This window comes from Telopea speciosissima, chromosome 3, assembly GCF_018873765.1.
Source record: "Telopea speciosissima isolate NSW1024214 ecotype Mountain lineage chromosome 3, Tspe_v1, whole genome shotgun sequence".
NCBI classification, from domain to species: domain Eukaryota; kingdom Viridiplantae; phylum Streptophyta; class Magnoliopsida; order Proteales; family Proteaceae; genus Telopea; species Telopea speciosissima.
In genome coordinates, this window is record NC_057918.1 from 15766633 (window position 1) to 15783420 (window position 16788).

Consider the following 16788-nt stretch of genomic DNA (forward strand, 5'->3'; position numbering starts at 1 on the left):
ATGATTTTCTCAAACAACAGCAACAACTGCTTCGTTAAGCTTTCTCTTTCTATCTTCCCCTCTTGACCATGTTCTTATCTTGATTCCCCTGCTTGAACTCACAATGGTTCGAGCATTTGAACAGGATCATACCATTCAGAAGTCCAAGTCCTTCACCTTCAAAGGGATATTTGAGATGACTGGTCGCCAGGCCCAGAGCCTGGTTGTTGAAGCTATTAAAGGAAGGTCAATGGGGGATGAAAATAAGGTTATATTCCGAAGTCAGGGATCGAGAACTGAACGGACAGTTGAGAATCAACAAATTGGGTCTGTACTGAATCGCGATGCTGTTCCCAAGTCACGTTTGATCAAAGATGGGGGTGGGGGTGGCAGTGTTCCCTCCCAAGCCAAAGACAAGAACTCAGGTAATTAAGCATAAATAGTTGTATGCTTAGACCTTCTTGGTTTTCTCTGTGTGATTTTCTTACACATGGAAAAAAACCAGAGATCAACCTGCATTGTACATTCTATCAGTTTAGTTACTTTAACAACTTGAAACATGACAATCCATTTATATATATAATGCTTTTAAGGTGCAAGGACATCTGAATTGAGTCTCAAATAATGGAAAGGTTTTCTGAGTATTCATCACTTCAATCTATGAATTCATTTTCTATTAATCAATTTTCTGAACTTGTCTTCTGTCTTTTTTCTTGTCTGGTTTGGTTCAGATATGGAAATGATAAAAGAAAGGTTCACTAAGCTTCTCTTGGGTGAAGATATGTCGGGTGGAGGGAAGGGTGTTTCATCGGCTTTGGCTTTGTCGAATGCCATTACCAACCTTGCAGGTGCTGCTTTCAATTCCTGCATGAAACTGTATTTCCTTTCTCTGTTACAATAAACATTAATAGAATCAAAATTGTGTTGGGGATGGCTGAATTGAATACTTGAAAATGATAGTAAAATTGACAAAAAGAGAAATTACTTTCGTGTCCATTAAAAGATATTGAAAATAGAAGACATCATTTTGAAACAATTATGCAAATTAAAACTTCTCCCTCTCTCTTCAATTTTGTATCATCACTATTGGTCTATTGCCTCACTCTATACTAAATTAAAGTTGGGATTTTCTTATTGACATCCCTTAAGGTGTTAAATAATTTGTAACATTATTGTTTTTTTTTGGCTCTTTCAATATAACACATATCTTCTCTTAGTGAGAGTCAAAATCACCTATTTAGGTCATTGGGAGTCCAATACAACTGACTAGGTCTCAAACTAACTCTCGTAGAAAAAAAGTTCAATTCGAGGGCTCAGGTTGACTGAAAGAATTTGCAAATATTGTGGGGGCTCTGAAGGTCTAAACCATCTATTTTGGTCGTGGGAAGTCCAATGCAACTGATCGAACGTCAATCAGACTTCCACAAGAAAAGATTTTGTTTCAAAGCTCCAACCTAGCCTACAAAATATGCAAGGATTTAGGGGGGGTTTGAAGGTCATAACCAGCTATTTAGGTAATGGGGAATCTAATGCAACTGATTGGGTGTCATTGGACTCCCATATAAAAAGATTCCATTTTGAGGCCTCAGATTGGCCAATAGAATATGTCTAAATTTTGGGAGTTCTAAAGGTTAGAATCTCCCATACAAATCACGGTAGTCCAATGCAACTGACTGGGCAACAATCAACTCCCATAGAAAAAGTTTTTGTTTTATGACGCAAAAAGAAATATTTTAATATTATTCACACAAATTTTTCCATTACAACAACTCAAAACAATATTTTGTGAAAGGATAGAAAAAATATGTACACTATGCAATGATTAAATAATTAATTAATCTAAATACATGAGAATGATTAAATAAATGAAAAGAGGAAGGAGAGAGAAAATTACATGTTTTGGCCTCCTAAACTCAATTTTGCAAAGTTCCAACGGGTGAATCCCTGGCTCTTTTCGGCGTGGTATTCTCCCGTATTTTTTACTTGTTTCAAAATATTTTCACAGTGAAGTGTAATTAGAATTTAGGGGGTATTTATACGTTTAAAAAAAAAATCTAAAAAAACTCAGAAATCTCCGATGTGGGACTAAACTCTCTTTTTTTTTTTTTTTTAAAATACAATCAGACCGTCAGATTTTGATGAGACATATATCACCGGAAAAGATTTTTTGAGTACTATCTAATGATTGAAAGATCAATTGTAAATTTAGCTAAAAATATAATTAAAATTGCACCCAAAGTGGGAAATCCGAGAAACAATTATTTTGATGAAATAATGGCCAAACAGGGTCGTCTACGTATCAAAAGATAGACTCAAGTTTAAAATGATAAAACAAACACATCCTAAAAGTTTCGAAGGGTTTTGGAGAAGTATGAAAACCCAAATTATCCTAAAGATGCAATGATCATTTTTTACCATATGATCTCTAAAGATGCCGAGCTCAATTTATCATGTATGAAAGGTCCCACATGATGAAAAAACTGTAATGTTTATTTTATTTTATTTTTTATTTTTTTGGTAAAAAAATGTCAGTATTTACAGCATCATGGGAAACCCTCTCCTTAATTGCAATATCCTCCTTGTAAAGGAATCAAAAAAAAAATTTCTTTGTCTTTGTGAAAATAAAGAAGGCAAGTGTTTACATTTCATCTACTAGTGTTCAGTCTTTATTGTTCTTTAAATAATTATTGGCAACCATCCTATAAATAAAAATTAAAAACATTTCACTGAAAAGGATAGAATGGAAAATTTTTTCATCAAAAAAAAAAATAAAAAAAATTGCTAATTAAATTAGCAAATATAAATCACCAAACTATTGTTACAGAAGTGAATCCTAAGTCCAAACATAGGACTTTCATACGACATGGCATTAATTGCATGCAGGACAAGTTACTTTTCAAAAAGTCCAAAAAACAGGGGAGGGGGGAGGTTTATGGAAGGTGAGGCATTCAAAAGCCATCCCATCAAGCCCAAGTCAAGTTATAGATGCACGATTATTCCACACCGCCAGTATATCCTATGCTTTCGAACCGGATCATGATAGGGAGTGGCGAGAGACCAGATCATGTCCTTGTACAAGTATCATCCAAGACCCTTCAGTCAGATACATGGAATCTACTATGGGACTCACATGAGGAGTGGATTCCATGTGAATGGCCCTAAAGGACCTTGAATGATATTTGTAGAAGGAGATGATCCACATTCGTACGGGATGGAGGAGAGAGAAAGAAAAAAAGAAAAAAAAAAAAAGAAGACCTAAGAGAGGGAACGGGCGGGTTTAACGTGTGTACAATATTTTCCCTTAAATTAATTACATATGAAACTTGTAAGGGTTAAAATTTGACACAGAGTTGCTATCTAACTTTGGGAGATTGGTAGTTGTTGAAGAGTAGATACAGGTGGGATTGATTAAGGAAAACTAGGCTACCACAGTACTACTACCAACATTGTCCACAGGTATTGAATTGGATAAAATGTACAGAGTAAATGCTAATAAAAAAGCCATGATGAGTGTATGTACATTTTGTGGCACTCACTCATGAATGCCTCTTGCTCTATTTAATTCATGAAATTTGAATTTTTATTTATTTATTTATTTATTTATTTTTTTGGTATTGAAAGAAAAATGCAGATTGTGATCTATCTTGCTTTGTCCCTTCTTATTTATTAGTGTAATTAAGAATTCAGAACATCTCTATCTCCTTTTCTGTGTAGAATTAGTAAAGGACTCCCTAGTCCACACAGTGATCTCATCATTTCACTGGGTTTTTGGTGACATCAATGCATGAAGATCAAACTTGTGGCTGATTCCCAACCACGTGGCTTAATGCCCTTTTCACAATTTTTTTGGTAAAGAAAATAGTGTTTAGGTTTCAAACTAACTGAATCTTTATGTGTTTAGAGAGTATGTGAGCAACTTATGTTCATGGTCTCTGTTAGTAATAGATCTCATTAGGACACCATCCTATTAATCTGGCAATTGAATGGGATTGTTAAAATGGTGTATGGGTTGGTTGTATTTACTTTTTAGTTTTTCCCATATTGAAAAAACACAAACAAGCTTGACTACCACTCTACATCCCCATTCTCCTGTCTGCCATTCCACATCTGAACTCTAACGTTGCTACAAAATTTCATTTACTTCCAATTTCAGACATTAATTATCTTGCTACAAAATGTCTCATGTACTTCCAAACTTCAGAGACATTCCAGGGGAAACATCTAGGTTCCTTATTATCAACATTGTTTTGTATTAAAAAGGGACTGAGTTTCCCTTCATCCATGGCGAAGGAGGAATCCATTCACCATGGGCATAGGTATGGTCGGGTGCCCAAGGGGAGGGGTAGTTTTGACCCCAAACAATAGGGAGTGCATAGGAATTTGCAATGGGACTCGCTAAGTCACATCACCAATGGTGAGGGAATTAATTCTTTTTCCCCCATTGGTGAAACTCATCATGAAGAAGTTGGATTGGGCTCCTCTCCCGCGTGCTACACACCATGTTGTTGGGGAGTCCCTGATCCACACGCCAGCACATCGAGGTTTGTGCTAATGTGTGGATCAGGGTTGCCCCCAGCCACACGCCGTGTGGCGTACATGTGCGTTGGAGAGGAGCCGGATCCTAAGAAGTTGGGAGATTCTCAATCATGCATGGTTGCATTCAGTTGTCACATTTTATTATGATGTATAGTTTATTATTTTTCTGCCCCCATACAATACAAAAAGACTGCCCCTACATGTTCTACGGAGGGCAAGTATGGTTACAATCTCAATATAACCAATCGTGGTTACACAAAGCAAAACCTTTTTATTTTATTTTCAGTAATCAAGCAAATGGCCACTAGCCATTGTTTGGAAAAACCAAGCGCAACAAAATCTACAGAAACAACAGCAACTTTCCATTTGTTTTATACATTTTTTACTCAAATCATGATTTGTTTTTCCTTTTTTTATTATTTATTTTGTGGAGGGGGTGGAGGGGTACAATTGGGTACAACACCCAAGCCCATGATTCCTTACATTGAATTCATATGCTTCAAAGCACCAAATGAACTTTCAAACTTAACTATGAGGCTCTGCCTGGAAAATTAAGAGTTCAGATTACAGGTAATTTGGATAATTAGTTGATAGCTAATAGAAGAGATGTGAATAAGTTAATTGGAGGATCAGCTTCTCACATTGATGAGGTAATTTTCATAGTCCCCTAAAGAATTTAGACTCCCACCATTTACTTGGAGATTTTAACAAGGAATTAAGATGAGAAGAAGAGGCACAGAACTCATATGTTGTAGACAAGGAAGGATAACACATTACTGAAATGTTCTTTGCATGGCTCGTTTACTCCGCCGAAGGAGAAATAAGAAGTCATTGCTATGCCTTGATTTTCTAGCCCTCTCTTTGGGTCGAAGCTTTTGAGTACTCTGCAACAAATTCACCAATCTTGAAGATATTTCATTTTGTTTTGTACAAATGAAAGAGGGAAAAGACCAATGAAGATAATTTTATACCCATAAGAAGGCTTTGTGGTTTACTTTATGGAGCTATAACTTAATTTGGTTGATACAATAACCTAAAGGATCTTGCCAATTAATAATCTATTAGGCTATAGTTTCAGACCAACCCAGCAGCTTTTATATCTTGGTTCAACCGATAGCATCGATTCATCAAGGATAATCTATTAGGCTGAGTTGGTATGCTTACTCAGAATACATTTTGGGTCTAGAGCGCATTCTGAAGAGAGAAAATAGAGAAGAATCAGCTTTCAGAATACGTTCTAGATCCAGAATCTTTGCCAAGAATGCATACCAAACACACCCTTAGTATGACAGAATTTTCTGACTCGAGAAAATTTCATGAATCTGAACTAGTTAACTCTTGACAGAAGGCCTTAAGAGGCTAGATAACAAACCTGGAAATGAAAAGGAGTTTGAGGTTTCCAAGGCATGGGAGGGACATTCTGAACTGGCACTAATGTAGAGAAATCAAATCCTGAAATAAAACAGAGGAAGATCAACAAAACATTAGAGAAGCAAATTCAGAATGTCTTCATCCTTCAAATCCTAGTAATATCATAACCTAAATTTCAATAGAGATAAATCATACTTTATATACTCCATGAAATTAAATGTTCTACCTTAAATTGTTGGATCATTATGTTGAAAATTTTCAAAATATTGATGTGGACTTTTAGTCCCACATCGGCTATGAAATGAAAGCTCATTGGGTTTATATGTGTTAGTAGTAAGTAGTTATTATTATCACATGTAATGCTAGAAAAGATTGTACGGTGCACTTGCAAGCGAGGACAGTGACCATCCGAGCACGTATGCGTACGCACAAGGCGCAATGTGGCGCTTTGATGGCGCACTTCGCACGTGCGCATAGTCGCAGTATGTCGCCTTAATCTTTTCGGGATCGACGGTGTCTGATCAAAGGGTGCTTAGGATCGATCCGACCGTTGGATCGGTGGCTGATCAAAGAGGGAGTGCAACCCTTGGTTTAACATTGACCCCAAGAGTTGCAGCCCACACGAACAGCCAAGGGAGCCCAGCCCAATAGTCATGACCTGTCAGGTCAAGCCATATGAGCCAATGGGTGTGACCAATCTGAACAGGCCTTGTGGGCCTATAAATGGGCCACGAATTCTCTCAATCCAAATATCAAAAAAATCTCTGATAGCTTCACAGTGTTACTGTCCCTGCAACCAGTAACAGTCCGCCTGATTTATCTTGGGAGGCAGGTTTGCTGCAACCCTTTGCAGGATTAGGAGGGTGCAAATACTGTCTTAAGGACAGAACGATTTCGTTCGACTCAGGCCATCTTTCAGTCGTCTCCTTTTTTGTTCAGATTTCTAACAATTACCTGATGATGAAACTGTAGTTGAAGGTAGCTCATGTGCATGTGTGTATAATAAAAGCGGCAAATAATCATCCTCACTACCATGATTAGCCATAATTCTGGAAACATTTAGATCATAGTGTCAAGGCAAGGTTAAAAATAATCAGAATAATTTGTCAATGACAAATCAAAAGATTGAGAAAAGGTAAATGGTACCTCGATTCATCATTCGATTTCTCAAGATTTGGTAGAGCTGATTAAGAGACCAAATGAAGAAAAGAAAGGGAAAAAAAAACAGAGTATGGTTATGCACATTTCCTTTTAATTGGCAAACAATTGAACTACACAATTGATGAGAGAAACAGATAAAGTGAAAGGAAATAGTTACATGGTGCAATATAATGTGAATGATGCCTTGGAAAGTCTGCTCTGTAGCATACTTTGGTTAGAGCCACCTTGTGAGCATATTTTTCACATGCAAGAAGCCTCTAACAAAACACATCCATACAAGTTCAGTGACAAGTAAAACTCATCAAGATTGTTATAATGATCACTATAACTGTTGTTTAATACATAACAGTAATGGAGCTTCTGAAGTAATGAGCCATTATTAGGTCACAAACCTGTTTTAAACAATCAATGCGAAGTTCTACCTCTGGAACCACATTACTCTTTGAAAGCCTAAATTCAAGATTCGTGGAGACACTTCCCAGGTGATCAACAACAGTAACTACAGCCCTGCAAATATACTCCTTTGTATTCTCCATCCCCCTTTACATAAACCAAACCACATTCTAATTATATAGGAAGAAAAAAAAGAAATTTCACTAAAATTGTTAAACGGTTAGTCCGGTCCGAGTTTAATTGGTTTTTTTCATATAGCAGGTTAAACCAAAAGTGGACTGATATGGTGTTTGATCTGCAAAAGTCAGATCTAAACCAATAGCTATCGGTCTGGTCGGTTTCTGTCCATCATCGGTTTCTTTTAACTGTCTATTACCGGTCTGGTATCCCTTCGGTATTGGTTTTTAAAAAACCAGGAAGAAAAAAACCCCGATAAAAGCCGGAGTTCGGTCGTATCGATTTTGGTCGATTCAATCGGTCCGGTCTATTTTGACACCCCTATATCAATCCAAACAAAGCCCAGCCCATATAACAATTCCTGTTCCTGTGGTCTGTCGGTCACGAAACGGCCACAATAGAAATGCTCTGTATCTATTACACGACGAACAGCCACTATGGATTCTTCGCATGTATACAGAAAGAAAAAGACGAGTATGTTGAAACAAACAAAAAAAAATTTTGATAGCGATAATGGATTTCTCTTTCTCTCTCAATTGGAAAGATAAAAGAAGTGTAGGATGAGAATTACTGAAATTTATCTAATTTAATTTGGGAGTGGTTAGTTCTCAGGAGTAGTGCGTGACACTTACAATTTCTTCGCGTTAGGTTTCAAGAATGACCTTTCGCAGTAATCTGCAGCATAATGGAGCTGAGAGCGCAAATCCTTGAGCTCCTGCATTTCCATCACAAACTTCAAAAATGAAAAACCACCTGAAAATCAAAATCTCCAAAAGCACTACTACTAGAGGCTAACTTATAAAATGAAGAACAATTAACAAAATCCATAAGAGGTAGAGAGGGAGATGGCTACTGCATCCTCACTTGCAGAGATTTCTTGAAGCGAGAAAGGTCACTGGAATCAGATTCATCTTCGCCAGGGCTTCCATGGCCACAAGATATGATGCCATGCATCTGCATCACCATTCTATTTCTATTTCTATTTCATTCAGAGACTTCGTATTAATAATGCTCCTTGATCCTTCTTTAATAATGGACAGAGCAAAATAGATAAGCAAGAGATTCGAAACAAAACAGAGATAATGAGAGAGAAAAATCTCTTTCTCTCTCTCTCTCTCTCTCACATCACACAACCAAACAGAGATGACAAAGATGTTTTTTGCCCGTGATCTCTTGTCGTTCACAGTTTCGCTTTCGAACTTTTGTCCATGAGCGTGGATGAGCTTAAGAGATAAGAAACAAACCAGCGATGATGAGAGAGAAAATTCTCAAATCTCTCTCTCACACACACACATCCGGTTCATCTCCAGGACGCATCGGACGGCTGCAGCTGTGTCAGTGGGCTTGTAAACGTGGCAATGCAGTGGGTCCCAATGGAGATTCTCCATTTTTTGCCCTTTTAAAAAGTTGCATCGCGGTGGACCGGTGGTGTAAATAAAACTTTCCGCGTCAATTGCAGTTTCTCTTAACGGGCCGGGCCATGCAGGAAAAAATGTCTTGGACCCACAGTTTCTTTTGCCTCTGTTTTGTTTTTTCATCCAATTTTTTTAATATGTTTTTTACCCTTGTCCGTATCTTAGTTAGTAAGTTCGTGTATTATACGTGTATTATATATATATTTGAACGTTTAATTCAAAAAAATGTATTTTACCATATATTTTCATATATATGGTAAAATACTCATTTTTTAAGTGCATACATATTATATACGTATTAAATACGAATTAAATGCGTTTAATATTTTTTAATTTTAGTTTAGTTTTGTAAAATAAAAAAAAAAAAAACTCAAAAGAAGAAAAAATGCAAAACAAAACCCTTGCATAATACAATTTTGGTCTTCTTCTCTTCGAATCCTAGTTGCCAACTGCCCCCATTCCATTCATCTTCTTCATCTCCATTCTCATTTCAATTCAAGTGGCCGGCGAGATTTCCTTTGAGGCTGAATACCCCCTGCCTCTTCCTATTATCAGTTCCTATTTCAGTTCTGGTGGCAGGTTAATTGCAACTGGGTAAATTGGTGATTGCAGAGGCAAATAAGCTCGATCTGTTCCTCTTGTTCTTCTCCGTCTCCGTTCGCCAAACAGTTGCAGCGGTGATTGCAGTGGTGGCTTGGTGGGAACACTCAATTTGAGACTCTCTCTTCTTCGTCTTTGCAAGTTGTTCCTCTTCTTTTTCTCTATTTGTTTTTTTTTTTTTTTTTTCCTGCTTCATCTTTGTGTAGTTTAATTCATGGAATAAAATTTTCATAAACAAATATGATTCGAATAACATGAGTTGACAAACATCTGAGCTGATCTACATATGACTATATAAATTTTTAACCTGCTACTAGGGTACATGAACTTCCATTGGTGATGTTAGTTCATCTTACAGATGAGCTCTAGAACACATTATGTCTTTTTTTTTTCTTATGTCTGATGAGATACTTTTATTGATATTTTGATTTGTTAAATGATAATCTTATGAAATGTAATAGGGGATATTATATTGTGTTTATTTTAGTGCTGAGGTTTCTTTTTGATAAAATCATTGTCTATATGCTATTATTTTGTTTATTAGGTGGTGCATGTCTATTACATAGTGAATACATGCCCGTATCTTTGCTTATAGAGTGGTTGTATTGAACACGTATTAAACATGTATCGTATTATTGCCGTATGCATTTTATTACACCGGATTTTTTAAAAGTATTATTGTCGTCTAGTCCGTTTTATTGTCGAATGTATCCGTTCCCATTTAATTGCCATTCCCGAACTTACTAACTAAGGTCCGTATAGGTGGATTAGATTGATATTGGATAAGGATACGGCTGATACCGATTTGGTTTTTGATACCGATTTGGTCTGGCCAAAATTGGCCAATCCAATCTGAGATTACGAGCTATGATCCACACTACCCAATACGTGCTCGATCTTGCATCAGTGAAATAGTTCTTATTGGGGATACTATTGTTTATATAATTATTTTTTTTTGTAGGGTAGAATGCTACCTGGTTGCGTGGCCAAAGTGGATCCTGTGCCTAGACACAAAATCACCTTGCCTTCATGTTAATGTAGAAATCCTGTCCAAATCAATGTTTGCATGTGCACTCCCATTCACCAGTACACGTGCAGGCTCTAGGCCTAGGCAACTTATCTCTTACCCTAATTTATTTTTAATCTAAATTAAGGATAAAACCATCGTATTTGACTTGATACAGATCAGTCAATATCGACTGATACCAATACCTTGATTTAAAACCTTGCTTGGACCGATGCGTTGGATCATCCAGTGTTTCTTGCTCATATAACCTTCAAAATCTATGGATAAGTGAGCTCTTACACTCGCATCCGATCAGAATCAATCGTTTCTTGTCAAAGTGAGCCCATACACTAGTACACTCCCGTGACACTTGCTCTTCCTTCTTTGGTTGTATTCTATTCTAGGACACAACTCAATTTGGAAAAATAGAAGAACTATTCCCACCTTGATTTGGCGACTTCTTGTTTATGGTTGCAAAGACAAGCACTTTCACCCAATGCTCATCTCTCCTGGTGATGGAACCCATGCCTCCTACGAGGAAAGACTCCAGGAATATCTGATTTTTTTTTTTTTTTTTCTTTTGGAAGGGGTGGCAAGGGGGGTGGGGGAACAATGGAGGTACAAAGGGTTTCGAAACCGAGACCTAGCAGGCTTGGCTCAACTGCATTAGCCTCCAACCAGCTGTGCTAGTAGCTGTCTTCTTCAGGAGCATCTGTTAAGCATCTAATTATTGAGGTTGATATATAATGACAAAGAAAAAAAAAAGCCATTAGATTGTGGGTCATACATGGAGATTAGCCATAAATTTTGATAAGTAGACAATACAAGGAATGCTTTATTTAATGGTTGGATAGGCCTAATCGGCCCTTCACATGGTAGAACAAAGGCAATTGTGAAAAAATATTTCTATAGTTGCCCTAGACAAAGAAACTTCCATCCAACATTCCTTCAAAGAAAAGTTATCTTGGACAGCCAGTCCCCAATGAATCTTATGGGTTACACACCTATTTATGCCATGTGGAAAGGTGGCAACTTAATTCCATCTATTGAATATCTAAGGATCGATCCGAATTGGTGGATTCAATCATGCATCCTCCCATGTATTGGGCATATATACCCCATCCTTAATCCAAGCATTAATGCATGCACCCTTTTGATAGTTCTGGTTTTTTCAATCATTCATTTTGCCATTTGGCCAACTCTGTTTGCCTGAAACTGGGAATAAGATCTTCGTATTCACATTCACCAAAGCCTCAAAATTTCCAGTACATCTGGTATGGAACAAATAGCTGTGTAACCAATTATCCATAGATCCATGTAGGTGTGCCATCCAAGAAAACCACTTCCTTTATCAGGGGAAAATATTAATGAAATATAGCAACAATGAGAAAAAAAATTTTTAAAAAACAGTAAAGAAATATATCACGCACGAACAGTAAGACGGTCACTCCAGAAAAGTAGGAGGCAGAGATAGAGCATTGGACAAAAGGAACATGGGCAGTGACTAGACTCCTAAGCATATTTCACAGCTAGCAATATATTCAGTACATAACATTCGTATGAGTAGTAACATACATCTGAACCTAAAAGAATCCTTGTTACACAAAACTACAATCTTCTGTGGAAAATTTTTCATTAGCCTGTGGAGAACAATCACCCAAAAGATATCCTAATGCTTGTTTCTATTTGTTGTATTTATATCAACCATCCTAATTTTCTCATCCTTTAACTCCAGTCCTTTTTTATGCCGATTGGACTATACTTGCTGGAACCACAATGTTAGTTGGAACATGGAAATAAGAAACTTCATACTCTTTGCCTGCTGGAGTTAATGGGTTAAGTATGATACGGGCACCTCCACGTAGTCATCAGGCCCATCCTCTTCATCAGATGATAATAGGGATGATCCCATCCATGCCTTGAACCCTTCATTCACTCGCCTCTCCACATCTGGTGTCACATCCAGAGGAGCTGCCTCTGACATCTCCAGCCCAAGATTTCTACCAGCAAAGTTGCCTCCATCAAGAATTACAGCTGCCTTCCTTCTCAGGAAAAATGCAGTACCCCCATACAGAACAACCAGTCCCCATGATGCAATCTCATAGCACCAAAACAGGGGCAAGGTGCAGCTACTCCCCAGTGTTAGAAGACTTGAACCCAGGAACAGTGCAAGAAGACCAAATACAGTGGCAAAGAGAGCATTGAGAACAGATAAGCAACGGACACCACCTGCATGAGATTTTAGAACTTGAAGGCTAGTCGATGGCATTGGTTATAGAGAGACGTAAACTATCAGCTAAAAGCAGTGATTGTAGCGAGGGTACACAACAACTGGGGTAGGGTTAGCTGTATAATTAACAAATAAAGAAACAGAGAGACAGAAGAGAGAGGAAGGATATTCTGTTCGAAGAATAAAAAGGAATGAATAGGATCTACCACTCAACAACTCACAAATAGACCTGAAAATACACTGGCAATGTAAAAGAAACATATGAATCAACTTAAATTTGTATCTAAACACAAATAGAACAAATACAATGAAAAAAAGTACCTCGGAGACCTTAGATTAGGAGATTTTGAATATCTTCAAGCATAGGAGTCCAAAGTCCAAACCCTTCTCTAGACATCCAACACAGTTACCCATGCCCTGAAGAAGGCACATATTATGGACCCAAGGAAGCCCACATAGAAATTGACCCCCTTTTTTCTTTATGATGTATTATGGTTGAACTTTTCCATAGGTTCTTATCCCACATCAATAACTAGGGTTTTTTTTTTTGTTTTTTTTGTGTGTGTGGGGAGGGGGGGTGGAAGTAAAATGTATGGAGGTATCCCTTCTACAAGGAAATAATGATTTTCAATGCCTGAGAGGTTATCAGAGACACAATGGTCCAAACCAAGTTTAATTTTGATGTAAGCTCTCTCCAAAAGGACAGGAATCCTGGATCAATGACCACTTTGGCCCTATTCCTCAGGTTCATTCTTTAGCCTAGAGCAATGGAACAAAACCTGCTTATTATTGAGAAAGGTTGATAATGATGCAAACTTTCGAGACAAGCAGACTAGTTAAGACACTTAGGTCCTTTTACTATAGGCCAGTATGTATACATCCAGCAAAAAATACTACAGAAGGTTGCTCAAAGCACAACACATCATCCAAAACTAACTCTTGCTATCACCACCCATTTCTAGTCTTCCACTCCTATTCATCAGGGGAAGTAACTTTCATATTCTTTTGTGTTGGCAAATATTATGAAAGCATAACATAACTAAAAGCAAATGCTGATCACATTAAAATAACCAGCAAAGTAATGAGAAAATAAAAGTTTCTCTCAATGATATCCAGGTTTTTCTTCAAAAAAACAGTAAAACAAGAGAAAAGGTAAAGTTTCAAATCCGTGTGGGAGAAAAGAAGATCCAAATAAAATACTGCACCACAGTCTATCCCGATGAAAAGAAAATAGCTGACATCTAGATTCATACTAACTAGAATTTAACTGAAATAATTAATGAATTAATTAGATTTATTTGCAATTATATGTTTTTATAGGTCAAAGGACCCTTATAGAGACTAGAAGATAAAATAAACATACCTCTCTTTGAAGCACAGTAGTTATTCTCCACTACCACTAAGCAACCATGTCTGGCTGGAGCAGAATACGCAACAATGATTCCTGTGCATAGAAAAATCATGAGAATCTGGAACCTACGGTAAACATAAAAAACAAAAACTATTCCAAACTCTACGACGGCAACTTGCATTGCAACAGAATATGAACAACGATGAATAAGAGAATTTCATGAGGGCACAAGCAATGGAAGACATTTTCTTCTTGATGACCTCGTCAAACAAAATTATGCAAGCAGCAATAAGGATTTATTTTACAGTTCTATGGAATGCTTCTCTTTCTGGGACACACCATCACAGTAGAAAAAAGGATGTAGGAAATGGAATCCCACGGACTTATTTAGGGTTTCTTGTGTATTAGGTTTGGTTTTCAATTCAGTAGGATCAAACAAACAAGGTTGTTTTTCTTTAAGTGTTTCCTAAGTAATTCTTTATTAACTGGAAGACCATAGTGAAAGAAAATATATTCTTGGATGTATGGAAGGTTGTATGTCTTGTAACAATACATCCTGACTTCGTAAATATTTGCACTTATCCAGATGCATTGCATGAATGCAATGAATAATTAAATACTTTATCTTGCTGGGGCTGACTCCAGTATTACCTGAAGGTCCAGACTGCTTCAGTTTATCAAACAATCCCTGTGACAAGGTGAGATCAAGAAGGTGAAAGACTCCACAGTATTCATCTAATCAATCAGTAACCATTACTACCAATTCTTTATATCAGGGAGACATGTACCACTTATCATAGCCTTAGCATGGTATGACTCATCTACATCTTCATAAAATAATTCCCATTATTATTGGTTCTCTTTTGTCTACCTAATTTAAATATCATACAGTTGTAACAGTTCTCACACTAAATTCTATAGGCTTATACACTGAATTCTTTCCCTGATTTTTCAAGACCTAAAACCTCTTTTTGAGGTCCTGGGTCAAACATCCGCATAAAAATAAGTACTTTAAGAAACCCTAGCCGTTGAGAAAACCCTATAATTACAAAAACTATAGTTATAGTCCTGATTCTTCTCCACTTCCCCAACATCAGTCTGATGTGAAAGCTATCATCGGTTTAAATTTTGTTATCAGATCATCAGATTCACCATCTATCATCCAAGTTGAACATCTAACCTTCTTGTCTCCCATCCCAATTGATCTCCTGACAGATTCATTAGTTCAAATCTGTATCTATATGGTTGGATGTTTATAAACCTCTTGATCCAGAAAATTCGATTAATTATTTTAAGTTCACTAATAGAATGCTATTCATTGGAGCACTGTTGTACTATTCTCTCTTTTCTTGATAAAATAAAATTCGTGTTAAGAATGGCTCTCTACCTTAGACCCTGATTGCGTTATCTATCAACATTTTGGAAATTTTGTTTTTGCACTAAATAATTGACATTCAGACTGTTGTCCAAGGTTCATTTGGATGGTCTAGGGTAGGACTGTAAGAGGGCGGTTCTTCTCCAGAACATATGATTCCTTGTCCCTACAAATTTCAATTCACTGCTTCCAAACTTATCCCAACATATGGTCCCTCTTCAATTAACGGCATCCAAGTTCTTTGAAGCGATGATGCGGCTATGAATCAATTCCCCCGAAATCACAATCTAAACCATCATATACAGAAACTTATCCAAGCAATGGGGGAAATGGAGAATAAAATTAGAAACTATACAACCAGGAATAATTATAATAACAAAATAAAAGAAAATTTTCAAAACATTCTCATTGCAATCTGTAGGCCGCATGTATAGCAATAAATCTCAGAACCGGGGAAGGAAAAACATAAATATGAGATTCCCTAAACAGAAAAAACAGAGAAATGAGCCCCATAAAATGAACAACAACTTCAGTACTATTGCTATCTAATTGGAGTAAAATGACTAAGCGCATTTGAAATTTACTATCTAATTGGAGTAAAATGAACAACAACTTCAGTAATGACAAATGACAATGAAAATAATAAGCCCCGTAATTTTCTAACCTGCAACAAGGTACACAACCGAGGCAATGAAAAGGATAACTGAAGGAATGAACACAACCATCCAGTAATAATCCGCCGCTTCTTGCTCGGTGAAATAAAACGCCCCCATATAGAGATCAGAATCCCTAGTCATGTTAATTGATGGAGGCTGAAGTCGCCGATCTCTACAGAAAGGTCTCTTCCCCTTATAACCGGGGAAGACAATCTTCAAGCTAATAAAACCAGAAATGAGAACTGCGAGCCATAGAATAGTCATGGTTACCATAACAACTGGCCTCTGGAGCCTGCCCCAAGCTTTCTCTTCTTCTCTGAGGCTCTCGTACTCATGCTTAGGCATGAAAGCCTGGCGAAGAGCATCACCAATAATCGCCATTAAAATGATGTAGACGTAAATTTCAAGATTTCTGGATCTGGTCTGCTCTAGCTCCAACACTACCTTCTGAAATTCGATCCATGAAGGAAGAAAAACAAAATTCTAGGGTTTCACGGATTACTTTCAAAAAAAGTAGAACACAAAGAGGAAACGGAAG

At 37.1% G+C, this 16788-nt stretch overlaps 3 protein-coding genes across 3 annotated transcripts; 1 reads left to right on the forward strand and 2 right to left on the reverse strand.

The window, feature by feature from the left end:
• Positions 1–68: 68 nt before the first annotated feature.
• LOC122655532 (rho guanine nucleotide exchange factor 8-like) lies at positions 69–889 on the forward strand. The gene is made up of 2 exons (XM_043849722.1): positions 69–404; positions 711–889. The coding sequence occupies exons 1-2, from the start codon at positions 104–106 to the stop codon at positions 878–880; spliced, it is 471 nt and encodes a 156-aa protein (XP_043705657.1). The 5' UTR covers positions 69–103; the 3' UTR covers positions 881–889.
• A 4333-nt stretch (positions 890–5222) lies between these two features.
• LOC122654893 (probable protein ABIL5) lies at positions 5223–8583 on the reverse strand. Its single transcript, XM_043849156.1, has 8 exons — positions 8482–8583; positions 8250–8332; positions 7440–7587; positions 7205–7304; positions 7033–7069; positions 6841–6935; positions 5888–5967; positions 5223–5399 (listed from the first exon to the last, which is right to left on the reverse strand). The coding sequence occupies exons 1-8, from the start codon at positions 8581–8583 to the stop codon at positions 5289–5291; spliced, it is 756 nt and encodes a 251-aa protein (XP_043705091.1). The 3' UTR covers positions 5223–5288.
• Positions 8584–12384: 3801 nt separating this feature from the next.
• Positions 12385–16788, reverse strand: LOC122655531. Its single transcript, XM_043849721.1, has 3 exons — positions 16259–16788; positions 14232–14312; positions 12385–12867 (listed from the first exon to the last, which is right to left on the reverse strand). The coding sequence occupies exons 1-3, from the start codon at positions 16629–16631 to the stop codon at positions 12467–12469; spliced, it is 855 nt and encodes a 284-aa protein (XP_043705656.1). The 5' UTR covers positions 16632–16788; the 3' UTR covers positions 12385–12466.